The sequence below is a fragment of the Vanellus vanellus genome (genome assembly GCF_965231255.1).
Source record: "Vanellus vanellus genome assembly, chromosome: 13".
Classification (NCBI taxonomy): domain Eukaryota; kingdom Metazoa; phylum Chordata; class Aves; order Charadriiformes; family Charadriidae; genus Vanellus; species Vanellus vanellus.
The window spans coordinates 1,998,083-2,016,176 of record NC_138918.1 but is presented as its reverse complement, the minus strand read 5'-3'; the positions used below and the strand labels follow the sequence as shown (position 1 = coordinate 2,016,176).

The following is an 18,094-nucleotide window of genomic DNA, read 5'->3' as shown; positions in this document are numbered from 1 at the left end:
AGGTGACAAAGTGGTGCAGAAACTGGGTCTCCACTTGCCGTTTTGATTGGAGCTGAGGTGGGTTTCCAGCAGTGAAACCCCAGCGGCAGGAGAGGAGCTCCACAGCAGCCGTCCTCCACGTAGTGATGCACACACACACCTTCACAAGGTAGGCGCAGACACTTGCTCAGATATGCCATGATAGAAGAACCAAGAATCATAGAATGGTTTAGGTTGGAAGGGACCTTGAAGATCATCTCGTTCCAGTCCCCTCCCCTGGGCAGGGACACCTCCCACCAAACCAGGTCACTCCCAGCCCCGTCCAACCCGGCCTTGAACACCTCCAGGGATGGGGCAGCCACAGCTTCTCGGGGCAACCTGTGCCAGGGGCTCACTGCCCCCACAGCCAAGAATTTCTTCCTAATACCTACTCTTAATCTTCCCTTTTTAAGTTTAAAACTGTTCCTCCTCGTCCCATGGCTCCCCTCCCTGACCCAGAGTCCCTCCCCAGCTCTCCTGGAGCCCCTTTAGGCACTGGAAGGGGCTCTGAGGTCTCCCCGGAGCCTTCTCTTCTCCAGGCTGACCCCCCCACCTCTCCCAGCCTGTCCTCCCAGCAGAGGGGCTCCAGCCCTCCCAGCATCTCCGGGGCCTCCTCTGGCCCCGCTCCGACAGCTCTGTGTCCTTCTGCTGTGGGGACCCCCCGAGCTGGAGGCAGCGCTGCGGGGGGGTCTCCCCAGAGCAGAGCAGAGCGCAGCAGAGGGGCACAATCCCCCCTGGCCCTGCTGGCCACGCTGCGGGGGATGCAGCCCAGGACGTGGTGACAACAAATTAATTTCAAATGCTTTCACGGAGCTCTCGGTGTGAGTGCAGTGGGCTCAGGAGGCCGGAATGGGGCAGTCGCCCAGGACGGTGATTCCATAGCCAAGTGGGCACCCAGCTCCCCTGCGAGAGCACTGAGTACCTCCTGCGGCTGTACTGGCACGTGATGGCAGGGACAGCCCGGGAAAGGGTTATTGGCTATAAATCCCTTACAGGGGCTGTGGGTCTGACTGCAGCCTCAGCCCCGGCAGAGGCTTTCGGAGCAGGGAGCCTGCAGCAGACGGAGGGCTCCAGCACGCACTGCTCAAGCGAATGACTTTCCCCCCACCTCTGCCACATCATTTGCTTCTTCAGTAACAGAGCTTATTTTCGGTTTAGCTGCACTTAGTAAGCAAGGTGGGGACTACTTTCACTAGAAAAAAAAAAATGGCCTTAAAGACATCCCTGTCTGAACAGTCGTCTTTCTAAGTGGAATTTATGTTAGCAGTGGAAAACCAATACTTCAGAGTTCTGACGCTTCCTTCGCTATTACTTGCGCATGACAATACTGCGCTGCCTCCTCACACACTGCTGCACTGACAGCTGCTGGGCCCAAAGCATTTAAAACTCCAGAGAAGGTGAATTTTTAATTTTTTTTATTTTTTCTTTTGCTTTCTGTCCTGCCTGAAGTAAAAAAGTGACTTACAGAACGCAGAACTCGCTACTTCCAGGAGCAATGGTTCCATGGAGTTTCTAACTGGGGGGGGGGTGGGGGTGGTCCAGTTTTCCTCCTGTGCGCGATGTTTTAGGCAAGGAGTTTTCTGCGTGCCCTGAAAATTTAAAAATAAAAAAACCTAAACATATGTGATTATCTATAAATAAACACCACAAACCAAACCAATAAATATAGAAGATGCTTTCAAAAGCTTAATCATTTAATGTCTCCTTGTAACTTTGTTAGCATTTAAATGTCACACTATATATCGTTTCTAATCTATTTCAGTATGACGGTTTGTTTACTACCCCCCCCCCCCCCCCCCCCGGGGCACGCTGCCAGGAGCCAGCGCTTATTCTCTACTTACTGCAAGATTACACCTTCGGGAAATGTGATGCAATTTGCAAATTCTCCTTCATCCAGCTTCATGCTACTCCGTGTAGTTTGATTTATGCAGAAAAAAAAAAAAAAAAAAAGAAATGGCCGGAGCTGGAGCTGGCCTTTCCCTCGGGCTGCAGCGGGCTGCGGTGCCGGCCCAGCTCCGGGGCTGAAACGCTCCCGGTTTGTAAACTCAACCACTGATTCAAGAGATATTACATGTGCTGATGCGAGACGTTGTACGGTGACCCACATTCGGGGCTTTTTTTTCACGTTGTAAAATGTTTTATTTAACTTCTCTGCCGTCTTGTGAAAGTGAGGAACAGCACACACGAGCAAACCGCCTGGAAAAAAAAAAAAAAAAAAAACAAACACGTTGTGGCTTCTCCATGAGGATTTCGCAAAAGGCAAAGCTGGGATAGTGTTGGAAAGGAGAAAATGGTCGGCGGGGTCGTCCAAAATCAGGGCCTCAAAAACTGTAGGAGACCTACAGTTGTTTGTATGGCCTCAGTTATAGCATCCCCTCAATGTTGTGAGTTCTGACATTGTTTCTTCACTGCACGATCCCGTCCTGTCCCACCACAAAACCCGCGGCTCGGTGCGGCCGGCGCTGCCACGGGGGGGGATGCGGCTGCTGAAGCGAAGGTGCGGAGGTGGCCCGGCCGGGAAGAGGCGTGCTGAGCGCGGCAGGGACCGCGGGAGGAGGAAAGGCCGTGCACTGGGAATCACCCGGTGGAGGCGGGTGCCGGGACTGTCTCCCCACCCTGAGCCGGGGATGGCCAAAGGCAGACGGGTGAGAAACCTCCCGCTCCCCTCGCCTGCCGCCGCGAGGGCCCAGTGCCGAGACAAACTCCCACCTGTTCAACTGGAAAGGCAGAAATTCATAGAATCATAGAATGGTTCCAGTTCGAAGGGACCTTGAAGATCACCCAGTGCCCCCCCCTGCCCTGGGCAGGGACACCTCCCCCCAGCCCAGGTTGCTCCAAGCCCTGTCCAACCTGGCCTTGAACACCTCCAGGGATGGGGCAGCCACAGCTGCTCGGGGCACCCTGCGCCAGGGGCTCACCGCCCCCACAGCCGAGAATTTCTTCCAAATATTTCATCTCAATCTCCACTCTTCCAGGTTGAAGCTACTCACCCTCGTCCTATCACTCCATGCCCTTGTACAAAGTCCCCCCCCAGCTCTCCTGGAGCCCCTTTAGGCACTGGAAGGGGCTCTGAGGTCTCCCTGGAGCCTTCTCTTCTCCAGGTTGACCGCCCCCACCTCTCCCAGCCTGTCCTCCCAGCAGAGGGGCTCCAGCCCTCAGAGCATCAAGAAGCACCATCATCATTCAGCCTATCATCTAAAGTGGATGGACCATAGTTCCCTCATTTCCCGTGGAGCCAGAAAAGAGGAGACGCTGCCACAGGGACTGTAGCCCCTATAAGCCTGACTGAGCCATCGGCCATACCTGTTCCTTTCCAGTGATTCCATCTGTGCCCACTGATACCGTCACATGCTGGTGGTAGCCACAGCTCCAGCCTACCCCACTGCTCTTCATTTGCGTGTGATGACTGGGGGCAACCAGCCTTGGTGTCGCTGCTGGAAAAGAGAGAAGAACCCCATCGCTTTGGACACAGACCAAAGCAAAATTTCTGGTTTCAGTTGCACTGAGGGTCTCTTCAACTGGTCCCGCTGTTTACTGGTGTCATCATCCAGAGATGCAGCTATGGAAAGATCCAACCGGCACCAGCCCAGTGTATGCCTTCACCCCCCAGCCTCTGCTCCACGTGAGGGCAAGAGGAGCCCCATGGGGAAAATGGCAACACCTAAATTAACCACTTGGATAATTTTTCTGAATTGGTTGGGGACTGACGTGGGGCGGCTTAAATCAGACATGAGGACTGAGGGGTGCGAGTGCAGGGGGGGCGCAGCCCCCCACCTGACGGACCTCTGGGACATCCCCCGCCTGTGTTCTGCCTCTGGCCATGGCTGGAAGCAAAACCAGACCTTTCATGACAAGGACACCTCGTTCAGACTGGGTTCACAGACCGGGGGTCCTGTGTCCATCCCAGCCAGCAGCAGTGGGCTCAGGGATGTGGTGTCCCATCCCACCGCTGGCGCTGGGGGTGATGCACAGGCAGAAATTTCCCTTATTATTTGCCAGTCACCACTGGGTTTAGCACTCAGAGCAGCTGAAGACACTCTGAAGGAGGTATTTCGGTTCCCTTCAGGCCAATGCCGCTCCCGAAGGGCTGCGATCCCCTCTCCCGTGCCGCGTCTCGCCCAAGCCCCCGGCTCGACGCCGTTTCTCAGAACTGGGCTCCGCATTCGAGCTGTCATTTTCCACCCACACGAGCCGAATTGACACATGTCAGCTTTTCCCATCATCGGGTTTGCGTTACCATATCAATAGTTTGGGGGAATGATTTTATCTGCCTTCGGGGGAGGTGACACACGCTCTCGGCGCAGGGTTTGCAGATGTGGGGTGTTTCCAGCTAAGGGGCTCCCACCCCCCACAGTCCCCCGTGGCCCTGCGATGCCCCCGGGACCACCGCACCAGGGCACAGGGCACGGGACCACAGGCATCTTCCCTGGGGCCACGGTGCATCCCGCTCCGGCACCCCGCTCCGGCACCCCGCTCCGGCAGCTCGGTTCAAGGGACCGCAGCGACACCAACTTCGGGACAGACGGACACTGTGCTGCCCGGGACACACGCCAGCTCCTACACCTTCCTCCCAGTGCCTGTAGTGGGAAACTTCCACGCTCCCATCTGGCTCTGACCCAATCTTTCGATTTTGCAGGAAATGCAATGATTGGGAATCGCCACCGTCTTTCTTTTTCGAGGAAAGCCGATTTTTTTCAGGCTAATAAAAGCAATGAAGCTGGAGTCCTGCCATTGTGGTGTTGGCTCTTCCCATACAAAAAGAATGCAGGGAAATGGGAAGGGATCGGTTTGAAATGCAAAGTTCAGCGCTTCCTCGGGCTATGCGACACCTCAGCTTTAATGAAAAAAGAAAAAGATGTTTAAAGTTTAAATGTTTCTACATCTTCTAAATTAATTTAATAATTCATAACTACTTACAAGCCTCTAACCAGGTATAAGGTGAAGTCTAGGGCTCGCCTGGCCGGTGTTTGCCGGAGCCGGGGCTGCCCAACCACGGGGCTGCCCAACAGCGCTGGGTGTTGGCGCGAGCAGAGCCATGAGCTGCCGCTTCGCCCGCGCTTGCAGCAGCGCTTGGGAAAAGGCAGTGAAGAATTTGGGGAAGCAACGAGCCGTTCTGGTGAGTCAACTTTTTACCCCACAGAATTCCCACTAACAGCACAGTTCAGCCATGGTGGGAAATAATTGGTGGTTCATGTCTGCTCTTCTGCTCAAGGATGTGGTGGTTTGAGTCCCTGAGTTACTGGTAGTTTTCTGATGTCCTCTGGGATGGTGTCGGACATCATGGGATGGCGTGGCATGGCATGGGATGGTGTGGGATGGCATGGGATGGTGCGGGATGACATGGGATGGTGCGGGACGGCATGGGATGGTGCGGGACGGCAGGGGCGGTGCGGGATGGCAGAGGACAGTGTGGGATGACATGGGACAGTGTGGGATGATGGCATGGGATGGTGTGGGATGGCATGGGACGGTGTGGGACAGCAGGGGACAGTGTGGGATGACATGGGATGGTGTGGGGTGGCGTGGGATGGTGTGGGATGACATGGGACGGTGTGGGATGGCATGGGACAGTGCAAAATGGCATGGGACAGTGTGGGACAGTGTGGGATGGCGTGGGACGGCATGGGACTGTGGGATGGCATGGGACAGTGCGAGATGGCATGGGATGCTGTGGGATGGCATGGGACAGTGCAGAACAGCATGGGACGGTGTGGGATGATGGCATGAGATGGTGTGGGATGGCATGGGATGGTGTGGGATGATGGCATGAGATGGTGTGGGATGGCATGGGATGGTGTGGGATGGCATGGGACAGTGCGGGATGGCATGGGACAGTGTGGGACAGTGTGGGACAGCGTGGGATGGCATGGGACTGTGGGATGGCAAGGGACAGTGCGGGATGGCATGGGATGGTGTAGGATGATGGCATGAGATGGTGTGGGATGGCACGGGATGGTGTGGGATGGCATGGGACAGTGAGGGATGGCATGGGGTGGTGTGGGACATTATGGCCCTTGGGCCATCACGTCGGGCTGAAAGGTGCTGTGCCGAGTCAGGCGCTGCAGGAGCCGTCCTTGCAGGGCGGGATACGTGCTACAGAGCTGAGCAAGTCCTAGTTAAAACCCAAACACCCACACGCCAGAAAAACCCCTCAGCTACTTCTTCCTTTACATGCAAGAGCATTTTTTTGTTTCTTTGCAGATGTTTAACATCTTGATAAAAGTTTTGAGGTTTTCTTGTCTTTCAAATCTGACTTTGGCTACCTGAGCTTGCCAGAGCTGCTGCCATTATGGCCAAACGACGTCAATTTTTTTCTGACACACAGTTCAGCTGTTCCTCTCCGACAGCCACCGTGTGCCATTTCCTTCTCCGAAGTGGTGCTGTCACCATCGGCAATGCTCAAGCTGTGGTACGGGGCACTGTGGTCCCAGCACGTACCCTGGGCCACCACCAGGGAGAAGGGGCCACATGGAAGGAGAGGTCCTCCACGTCAACGTGAAAGATAGCAAGTGGTCGGGGTGCCCTGGCAAGCAGCGCCGGGCACTGGGGTGCTGCCACCCGCGTCCCGTGGTGGTGTCCCCAGGGCAGGTGGGTGCCGCGCCGGCTGCAGGACCCTGTGCGGGTGGCAGAGGGGCACGTTCAAGTGCAAAAGCAAACATCTGCTTTCGTGTCACTTCAATCCCGGATTTCTAACCGGAGGGTGACGCCGATCCCCGGGCTGCAGCCGCAATACCTGGGCACAGACCCGCCTGGACGGCAGGACCGGTCTGGCTCCCGGTGCGTGGTGGGGAATCGCCTCCAAATTCAACCAGACACTCGCTGGGGTCATGTCATCCCCCATGAGACATCCAGGGCAGGAGCCGGGAGCCCGGCAGGCACCCAGCCACATGCATCCCGGAGCCGGTCCTTCTGCGTAACTGTTTGTCCTTTGCACCGGCGAGCCGAGGAAAGCTGCGGCAGGTATTTCTCCACACGTCAGATCATGGCTTGACTTCGCTCGAGTCTTGCAATGAGCTCGGTTAAGTCGTGCACACGTTCATGGTTTTCCACATGCAGCACGTTACAGGCACGCTCGATAGTAAATAGATCCTCAGACATCAAAGAGAACTTCTTAACTTCTCATCCCAGTATCTCTTCATCTATCAATTAGGTGATTAAAATCTGCACAGTAGCTGAATAGCAGATAATGTTGGTTAAGGGCGAAAAGTCTTCGCCGTCATTACATAATGCCCTTCTTTGGGGCGAGTGGCACTTCCCACCGTCGCGCCTGATCAGCACAGGAAGACACCTATATTTGGTAGTCAATGGAGACTATAAAAATGGTGCTCTGGCAAGCAGCGAGGCAGAGAGGCCCTGGCCAGCCAGCCCAGCCGGCACGGGAAGCGCTCGGACGACGGCGGCAGGATGCTCCCCTCGCTGAAGGCTGCTTTCGCTCTCCTCTCCCTGCTCGAGCTCATTTCTTCCAGACCGCTGATGACTACCTCTCCCAAGCGAAAGCTGTCAGAGATCACCTACCGCATCCAACAGCTCAACTCAGGAGTGCAGGTAAACGCTGCTACACCTCTTGGCATTTCTTTGCTTACAGACTGGAGGAACGTTATTGATGATGATGATGATGATGATGATGATGTTCCTTGGTGCTTTGGGCACCCCAGCCCATTTCAGCCCAGACTTTGGGTCCTCAGCACTTGACTTGGTGGTACAAGAGGCTGCGGGGGTCAGGCAGGGGGAAGTTTTCCACCTGACATTGGGCGCATTGAAGAAAAACATGCTGAGGAACAAGACAACCTCCCCCAAAGCTCCCTGTCCACCAGGCAGAGCTGTGTCGGGGTGACCGGGGCAGCTCGGTGATGGGGACATGGTGGCCTGGCACTGTGTGAGCTGCTGGGGTGTCCCTGCTCTGCGCCGGTCCGTAGCACCCGCTGAGCACCCAGGGACCCTCCTGCCCCTTCCCAAACAACTGCTTGCGAATGCTGTGCAAACCCAGGGCCCGTCTTCCCAGGAACTGGTTTTGAAACAATTTGCTGGAACACGGATCTCGGTGGTGGCATCACCCGGGGTGCATCCGCGCCGTGTCCTGCCGGAGAGGGACGGAGACATAGTGCTTCTTCCTGGGGGAGGGCGCAGCTGGTGTGTCCTTGGGGACAGTCGCATAATGATGGTCTCATAATGACGATCTTGTAATGAAGGTCTCGTAATGACGGCTCTCCCTTGTGTCGCCTCTCCAGGTCCCCTGCAATGACACCCGCGTGGCACAGGTCGCCTTCACGGATCGAAAGGTAAAAGATGATGGAGAGAGAGGCAGAAAACACATTTATAATAAACACAGACGTAGCCGGCGCCCGCCTCGCCGCGGTGCACAGCCCACGTAGCGGGGGTAGTTTTATTAGTCACCAAGCAAGAGCTGCTCCAGTGCCAGTCGCTGGGGGCGAGCACAGGGCTGGGTGCCGGCTGCGCCCCAGGACCTGCCTCCGGTGCCTCGGTGCCCCCGCTCCCCCCGAGCCCGGCCATGGGGCACGGCCCAGCGCCCACCGCAACACAGCGGGCTGCGATCGCAGCCCTAAAATGAAAGCGGTTTAGGGAGTCGCTGTGAAATCTCCCGCCGGTCCCGGACACCTCCATAAGTAGCATCAACTTAAATCAACCACTTGGTTCTAATAACGTTTTTCCTCCCCCGCTCTGGTGTTTCCAGCTGTCGGAGCAGGAGCTGCTGTGCCAGGCTGCCACCGCGCTCACGAAGGTCACCAGGTGCAAGAAAGACTACGAACCGTTCATCGTCAACTTGCAGAGCCTGCACGGCAAGATGGTAAGCAGGAGCTGCAGCCTCCCCGCTGCCCCGGAGCCGCCGTGCCCCCCGCGCCGCCGTTGCCCAGCACCGGCCCCGCTGCCGGCCCCGCTCCCCACGTGCGCCCACAGGACTGACCCAGCGGGTGTCGGGTACCGCGCGTGGGGCCAGCGCTGGGCACTGCGGGATAATTCGCCTCGCGGGAAGAGGCTGGATGTCCCCGCCAGCCCCGGCCACCCCCGACCAGGGGCCCTGGGGGTGACACCGCTGGGTACAGGGGCTGGGTGCGTGTCCTGAGCAAAGGACAAATTCCCAACCTCCTGGGGCAGCATCCTCGCGACTCGTAACTGAGTTATTTGCCGAACTATTTATCTGGGAGCCACAGGCAGTGGAAGCAAACCGTCTGCTCGGGCTGGGAGCGTGGCTACCCGCCCTCCGAGCCACTGAGCCCTGCCGTCAGCTCTGATGTTTTTACACTTTTCCTTCCCCAGAACTGCTCCCTGAGCAATGAAAACGAGATCTACCTGCGCAACTTCTTGCCGGAGCTGGGGAACTTCACCCAGGGGATGTACAGGCGCCTGGCCACGTCGGCTGCACAGTGAGACGGGCACCGCGCCGGTGAGCGCCGCCGCTGCCAGCCCCGAGCCCCGGGACCTTACTGCTGGTAGCTCTTAAAATAGGTTTTGCAGAGTTTCTTTTTTTTTTTTTTTTTTTTCTCCTCGTTGCATGCACTTCCTCAGCTCTGCCCCAGCACTCCTCAACCCAATGCAATCCTCACAGCAACTCCCAGCGGGTTCGCCGGGCACCCGGGATCGCTCAGCCCCCGTGGGAAACCTCCCCTTCCCGGCAGGTGCCCGGCATCTCCCAAGCTTTCCGTCCATGTGCCGTGTGTTAGTCATTACTCAGCCTCCGCAGGAGAAGTCTCGTCTGGACAAGGCTGCCCTTAGCGCTCCCTCACAGCCCTGCGGCTCTTCCAGCCAGCATGAGGCGGGATGCGACCCCTCAGGAGGAATGGATGTGACCCCTCCAGAGGGATCCAACCTCTCGGGAGGGATGCGAGCCCTCAGGGGGGATGCAACCCCCGGGAGGGATCCAACCCTTTGGGATGGATGCAACCCCTTGGGAGGGATGGATGCGACCCTTCAGCTTGGATCCAACCCCTCGGGAGGGATGGATGCGACCCCTCTGGAGGGATCCAACCTCTCGGGAGGGATGGATGCAACCCCTTGGGATGGATGTGATCCCTCGGGAGGCATGGATGCGACCCCCTGGGAGGGATGCGACCCCCGGGAAGGCTGGCAGGAGGGTTTGCCGGGCCGGGAGGAGCAGAGCATCACGCCTGGACCAGGCGGCTGAGGAGGTTGAGCTCTTAACTCACTCACCTCCTCCTGCAGCGCCTACCAAAACCAAAACCATGTTATCTGCTTCCTGTTCCTCTTAATGAAGGGAGGCTTCTTCATAATCACCTTCTCTTCCTAAAGAGATCAAAATCTAGGCTGAAATGATGCATTTTTCGCTAACGAGTTACTACAGCAGCTCCGGGGGACGACTCCCCACGAGCGCCCGGTGGGAGCGGAGCCGGGGAAACGCAGCGTCCGAGAGCGAGAGCCGGGGGGGGGCAACAGTGGCAGGAGGGGGCTGCCTCGCCGCCAGCCAGAGCTGTTACCCCAACCTCTAATGTGTCTTTGATATCGTCGGTGGGCTTTTAAGTTATTAATAGTAAAGACCAGGAGAGTCTGTAGGATGACTTTGGATCTAATGGGTGCTCATTGGCATCATACTTCTAGAGTTTATTTATTGTTATATTTTATTTAAATAACTTATTTTTATACTGCGTTATCTAAAGATTCACGAGCAAAATGTCCCAGCTGTTGAAAGCTTTTCGTCGCTCGGGACCCAAAACAAAAAGGAAAAGCCAGTATTCAGAACAGGTGTTTGATTTTTAACTTATATAAGAGTAGTTCTGTGGAATACAGTCATATTTAAACTACTGCTACCTCATTCTTAGGGAACTATTATTGCCTAATTGCCTCTCCACGACAACAAATGAACGTGTCCTGATTCGTAATTTATTGTTTTTCCCTCTATTTAAAGTATTTGTATTACAACAGAGTTAATATATTCAAATTACCACGTATTTTGATGTCGTCTTTTTAATTTTGTTTTCATTTCAACTTTGCACTGATGTTATAAAAGTGTCTCAGGGCTTAAGCAATAAACGACTGAATAACGAGCTCCTGGTGCCAACGGTTTATGCTGCGGAGTCCCCTCTTCCCACCTTCAGCAGTTAATAAAGAGCATCGGGGGGGTGCTGCCCCCTTGGTCAGCCGGCACGGGGGAAGGGGGTGGGGAAGGATGGCGCTTCTCGGGGCACTATACAGCAAATCTACCCAACCTGCCACTGGCAGCGAGCCCTCAAGCGAGCACAAGGCACCGATGAACCCACCCGGCTCGCGGCGCAGGGACACACGGGGCGAAGGGAAGGGCCGGGGGAGCCGGGACGAGGGTCTGCCTTTGGGAAGAGGGTCTTGCGCGCGGGGCCACGGTGTGTGTCGGGGCGCAGAGCGTGGCCCGGGGGGGGGGCAGGGCTGAGACGGGAGCCAGCGGGTGGCAAAGCAGCGCTGCACGCGGGGGAAGGGACGCTCGGCCCATGGGCGAGGGAAGGGACGAGCACCCGCTTGGGTGCCAGCAGTGCACAGGTAGGAAAGAAATGGACAACCCGGCTGTTGGAAATCGCAATAAATGCAGCTAATTGCTATAAATGGTTGCGACGGGGCGTTAACTGCAGCCTTTGGATTTGCTGTGGATAAACCACAGCATTATGGGCACCAGCAGCAGACACGGCAGGAGACAGAAACGCATGAAAACTGCGACATATCCCCGCCGTTGCCGGCCAAAATTTCCCCTGGGCAGCGGGTGATGCCCAGGCAAACCCCCGCGGCCCTTTCTCGGTGGCTGTTCTGGAATGGCTCTGGTTTGGGCCAAGGAAAGAGGGGGAAAGCCGAGCCGCTGGCCGTGGCTTTCAGCGGAGCCCTGGGCTCGGTGGCCGCGGTGACGCCAGCACTGGGAGACCAGGCAGGATCCTCGTGTGATGGGGAGACGCTACAAACCACAGAGCACGAGGGGCAGAATGGCAGCGGAGAAAAACTGAGGACACGCTTCTGAATCAAGCACCTTCCTTTGGTAGGGAAAATGGCAGCAGGTTCATGCCCTGAACGACGGCTGGGACGAAGGCGCTGCCGGGGCTCCAGAAACATCCCTCCCGCCCGGCACGGGCAGAGATGGGGACCGCCCTGGGGCTGGAGCCGTCCCTCCGGCAAACAATGGGGTTGTCGCTGCCATCAACCGCATCCCACCCTTGGGAAAGGATATGGGAATTTTTTCCTTCGCTGGGGACTTTCCCATCACGGTGATGCAGTTTTCTGCCGTGATTCAGCCTAGGTAGCTCCAAGACGACATTTTGCTGTTAATTTAGCATTTTCTGTTCATTTACTCCAGCTTCAGAGCTTTCCACCGTGATCACGGGGGAAACCACTGTGGCTGCGGGATGGGACCACCACCTCCATCCCCTTCTCCAGCATCGCTTTTAGACAGGGAGCATCCCACCGGTGCCCATCCCAGACCAGCGGGGTGGCCCCAGGCATCCCGGCGAGGAGCCCGGCCCCATGGCCACCACCCGCAGAGGCCACAGTGGCGGTGTGGCCCCGCAGCCAGAGCGCGCCCACTTATCTGCTCTCCATCGAGAGCGGTGCAGGTAGGAAACGGCGCAGCACTCCACTGGCAAATCCCTCACAAAGGTCTTTCTGAGTCAGTGGCACTAACTTCATCTGGGGCATTTCGTAATTAGACAAACAAAATTACTCTCAGTCTGGCTGCTCCTGGATTAATCGAGCGCCCGCAAACTCTTATCAAGCATCTGATGGCAAGTTGCTATTTGAGTGAGAAAAATACCTATTAGTTATTACAAAACTCCGAAGTTTCCCAGCTCAGCTAATTTCTCAGCGTGATTTCCCGGGGCAGCGCTGAGCCCGGTGCGGGGCCGGAGGGGCCGGGGCAGCCTCCGTCTCCCCGAGACGCCGGGTGCTGCAGCAGCGTCGCAAAACCCCATTTTCCCATGCGAGCGCCAACGCTCCCGGCATCAACGCCGCAGGGCCACCAGCTCCCTGTCCCGCGTCCCCACACGGTGCCAGGGGCAGTGTCGTGCTGTTTTGGGGGTCCCATCTGGCCAGGGGGGGGGTCCCAGCTCTCCATAACCCCCCCAGCCCCGGGAAGCGGCGATGCACCGCTCCTACCCAGGAGGTTTTCATCCCCGCGGGCCCCAGGCAGGGCTCCGCCGCGCTTTCCGTTTCTCCCCGGCGCAGGTTAAGATAACCATAGATAGAAAATAGTATGCAGATGAAGGATGCTTTGCATGATTTGGAGATATTCAAATGAAACGCAAGATGGAAGAGCTGGCAGGATAGCTAGAGAAAAAAAGTAAAGGGCCGTTATTTGAGCGCAGTCACATCCGTGGGCTCCCCAGTTCGGCCACGTTCAATTCACGGCGTAGAGAAAGTCTTGGGATACGGAGAAATGAAGAATCCCCAAAGCGGGCAGTTTACATACTTTCTTTCGTATGTGACCTGACTTACCACCGTTATCTTACGGTGGAAATTTCCTACGTTGAAACGTAATGCGAGATCAGAAGAAAATCTTGACTTTTACAAAAAAGACCTGTTGTCCTATTTGGATAGGAGCATCTTTGGAAAGTGCAGATAAGGGAAAAATAAGTTTTTCCTATGGGTTCAGCAATTTTACAGCCATAAATTGAGATGTTTCATCAAGTAAAGCACACACAGGTATAGATCACCAAAATATCCAGAAACTGTGAGCCGAAGGGGTTCAGTCCAAGCAGGCCATGAGCATCCCGGTCCCGGTCCTGCTCACCTTCCTGGTGCTGTCGGCCTGCCAGGGCCACACTCTGCAGCAGAGCTCTGCTGTCAGCTCTGCCAGGGCTCTGCTCCAGAACTCCACCTTTCTGAAGGAGAGCATCACGCTGCTGAGCAAGCTCCTGGAGGCGAAGGTAGGGCTCGTTCCCGCGGCTCAGCCTTCAGCCGCCGATGGGAGGGACAGGTTGTTTCGCCGGGCTCGGCGAGAGCCATGCTGAGTCAAGGAAAGGTGCTGAGCGAGCAGCGCGGCAGCAGAGCGCAGGGCTCCCAGCGCTGGCGGGGGGCCGAGAGCGGGAGGGGACGGGCGGGCAGGTGTGTGTCTGCATGTGCACGTGTCGGCACGGATCCACGTTAGCGGTTTCTGATCGCTCCTCTCCTTTCTGTCTTGATAAAGGTTTCCTGTGACAAGATGAACGTGACAAATATTTTTGCAGGCGATAAGGTAAGAGAAAAAAAACCAACACCTAACTCGAGCCTGTTCGAAAACAATCCTATGGCCAGGAGGGGTACTGGGAGAGGATGCGGGGGCCGGAGGAGAGCACAGGGCAGCCCGGAGGCAGGCGTGAAGCCCTGCGGGTCCTGCCCGTCGCGGTGCGGCAGTGCACAGGAGCAAGGAGCTCGGAGCTCAGCGCGAGCCCCGAACCGTGGTGCTGGGCTGCCAGGCTGGTCCTCACCGCCCCCACTGCCCAGCACGGGTGTCCTCACCTTCCCGCTCCCATCTCTGCCTCCAGCCAACGCAGTCCCGGCGGCGAGGGGAGGGCAGGAATGGGCAGCATGCGTTTGAGCAGCCTACAGGGTTTTTCAAGCTTTTCAGAAAGGAAGAGAGGAACTTCTTCCTTTGCCTTGGAGCGGTGTGTCACCGTCTCGCAGACACCCACACGCGCCTATCGCGCAGCATCTCGAGCTCGGGTTTGACATACTATCCCTCTTTAGCCCCTTATCTGGGGGAAGGCTCTTCAGTTAGCAGAAGATTTAATAGCAGATAATAAAGCCTATTTCTGCTGCGAAAACTGCTGCCTAAGCCAAGCTCCCCGGCACCGGAGTTCCTGTTTTCACGGAAAGCCGATGCCTTCGCCTCGCGCTGCAGGGGCGGGCGGCAGCCGTGGGGCGCAGCAGCCTCCCTGGGAGTGAGAAGAGATGCCCGGGATGCCGTACGCTCCAGCGCCAGCGGAGCCGGCCGTGCTCCCGGGGACGGGCCGGTGGCTCATTTGACGGTGTGGGTGAACGCCGAGGAGAGCGGGGCAGGCAGAGCCTGGAACGTCCCCCAGGGAAGACAGTGGAATCGTTTTCTTATTACTGCCAGCACTTCGCTCATTAGCTCCTCATCTTCCACGGGTCACTGCTACAGAGCTTTATCTACTCAAAGCACCTGATGGAGGCGACCTCATCCCAGGGGCTTTGGTTATTCTCATAGAATTACCGCCCAAACCAGCTTTGTTCCCGCAGGGAGCAGGGTACAGGGTCCCACGGCCGTGCCCCCACCGGGAGCACGATGCTCTCCGCACGTGGGTGCTCACTGCTGCGCCAAACTCTGCCACGACATCTCACGGGGACGGGAACAGACCTGTGTGTGCACACACCCCCCTGGAAGCTTTGGGGACACTTCACGATCTCGAGCTGTACTTTGCACCTGCCATTTAGAACATAAATGTATTATTTACAGTGTTTTAATCTGCTGCTAATGAAGCTGCGCCTGTATGAAAAGGTTCCTAAAAAAAAAAAAAAAAAAAGGCCATCTGCATCTTTTTCCAGAAAGACAATGATATGGAGATCTTGTGCAAAGCCACCACAGTCATTTGGGAGAGCCAGACCTGCCACGTGTACCTGAAGGGCCTTCACCTCAACTTGTTCAGCCTGGTCCGCAAGACAAGCCCAGTGCACAAGGTGAGGCACGGCTCTCAAGCCCTCAAGCTTTCTGCACATCCAGCTTCTCCCCTGGTCACCAGTTTTGCTTTCACCCAGTCCTCTCCCACAGCACCAGCTCCCACCAAGCCCAGGCTGCAGAACCAGATCCCTCCCCCACAGAGTCCTAACCTAAAGGGGCTCCAGGAGAGCTGGGGGGGGACTTTTTACGTGGGCATGGAGTGACAGGACAAGGGGGAATGGCTTCAAACTGGAAGAGGGGAGATTTAAATTAGATATTAGGAAGAAATTCTTGGCCATGCGGGCGGTGAGCCCCCGGCGCAGGGTGCCCCGAGCAGCTGTGGCTGCCCCATCCCTGGAGGGGTTCAAGGCCGGGTTGGACGGGGCTGGGAGCGACCTGGGCTGGGGGAGGTGTCCCTGCCCGGGGCAGGGGGTGGGACTGGGTGGTCTTTAAGGTCCCTTCTAACCTAAGCCATTCTATGATTCTAACAGCCATTCCCGGCCCCGTGTCCTGTGGCAGCAGGCAACACTACTTCCCTGAATAATTTCCTAGTGGACTTACGCAGATTCCTCCAACGAATAGTAAAAGATTAGCATTTGAAGACTTGAAGTGAAAAACACCTCAGCTTGTTTTTAAACTATCATGACACTGTATTTTTCAGATATTATTTATAATAACTCTTTAAATAAATGTATTTTTGGACTAAATTTACTGGCATTATGTAAGGTGTTTCTTACCAGCCAGAAACCGGTGAGCACAGGAGCACGTTTGAGAGCTCAAAGGTGCTGGCTGGAACGTGGGGCACCAAGGAGCCCCCAGCTCCAGGGAACTCCGCTCAGGCCTCTCCCTGCGCCCCGGGCAGAAAGGCCAAGGGGTCCAAGAGGAGGCCATGGCTGGGACACAGCACCAGGGTCAGGCCAGCAGCAGTGGGGACTGGGCTGGTGGCAACAGAGGGAAACTGCAGGGCAGGACAGAAAGGATGGGTATTTTCTACCCACGTTGTTGGAAACCAGGGCACAGAGGGACTCCAGGGAGTGGGGAACAGTGACAGGTTCCTAGGAGGAACCAGGGCTTTAAAACTTTTTTTTTTTTAAAAAAAGAAAAAAAGTCACTTTTGTTACTTTACCATACAAGTTGCAAGAAATACATGGGGCTACAGCAAAGAGTCCAAACTCCACTGGCACAAGGGTGTTGCCAGCAAGCGCTGCCAAAACAAAAAAATTTGTCCTGCTGTGGGGTTAAGGCTTATAATGACACAACGAAAGCAGAGGAAAACACCCTAGAGAAGGGAGATTGGAGAAGCCAGGCCACAAACAGGGGCTGCTTCTGTGAGCCATGAACTCAGAAGAGTGGGCTAGAGCTAAGAAGGGAGATACCAAGTCCTTAGCTAAGCAAGCTTTTAGTTCTCCCCTCACTTTATAGTCTGTTTATAGCCTGTATTTATATTATAACCATGTATTTATATATAAGCCATTTATAATATGGCACAGACCTTCATGGCCCAGGAGTACAGAAGCTCCGGCAGAAACAGCAGTGAAAAGAATAGCAAGAAGGAGCAAAACCGCACTGTTGGAGGGATGGCTCTAGCCTGGTGGTTGAAGTCTCTGGAGTCTTGCAGGTATTTAGGTGTCTACCATTTTGCGACTTACTTTGGCACAGCGTGGGAGAGCGCTTTGGAAAGTCCCAGGACTGCGCAGGGCTTGGTTCGTGCATCAACTGAGTCACAGCACTCAGGGGAGCTGCAAAGTTAGCAGACCACAAAAAACCTGTTGTTACCTACTGCACGAGCAGACTGAGATGTCTTCCAGAGGAAGAAATGCACTGCAGCCCAGTACAGTTTATGCTGCAAAGGAAACGGAGCTGAACATTTCCAATTAACGCAGGTAAATTCACATCATCTGCACGAATACAGGGTGACAGGTTTGTCACGCAGCACAAGGACACTTAAAGCCAGAACAGTGTGAAAGGCCTTCTCCACATCAGCTGTACCACCATACATCCCAGTGCACATACGCAAGCAGAGGCAGCACCGGCTGTTTCAGCAGAGAAGCAGCTGCTCTCGCAGTGCTCTGGCTCAGGTGCACTCTCCTCCTCCCCCAGGGCAGCTCAGAACAACCCCGGCAGAGGACGGGCTTGAACAAGGGGCTCACCAGCTCTTTGGGGCACATCTCGTCATCTGCGTACTGCCCTCATCCCACTGATCTCCAGAGTTCTGCAAAGTGGCCTCTTCTTCTGCCCCATCTCCCTCTTCCACAGGAGCTTGTTGCTCACTGCCCTGGGGCTTGGCAATGGGGGTCCCCGTGCACCCCAAACTCACTTGGCTAACTTCTCCTTATGGGCTACATCGACTCTTTTAGCTGCCCATCCTGACATACCTTCTGATCCAACTGAGTTAGAGAGACGCTGTATGTATAAAGTTATTTGAAAAAACTATGCATAGAGGTGGAATTAGGAATCAAGAATTTTATTTTATGGTATGAACATGCTCCAGGGACGCAA

The 18,094-nt window shown here is 55.8% G+C and overlaps 1 protein-coding gene across 1 annotated transcript; it reads left to right on the top strand.

The window, feature by feature from the left end:
* Positions 1–7,422: 7,422 nt before the first annotated feature.
* On the top strand, positions 7,423–9,510 carry LOC309677033 (uncharacterized protein; the record flags this gene model as incomplete). The annotated part of the gene is made up of 4 exons (XM_082489707.1): positions 7,423–7,563; positions 8,247–8,297; positions 8,711–8,824; positions 9,295–9,510. 4 exons carry the CDS (start codon positions 7,423–7,425, stop codon positions 9,403–9,405), a joined length of 417 nt encoding a protein of 138 aa, XP_082345833.1. The 3' UTR covers positions 9,406–9,510.
* Between the last annotated feature and the right edge of the window lie 8,584 nt (positions 9,511–18,094).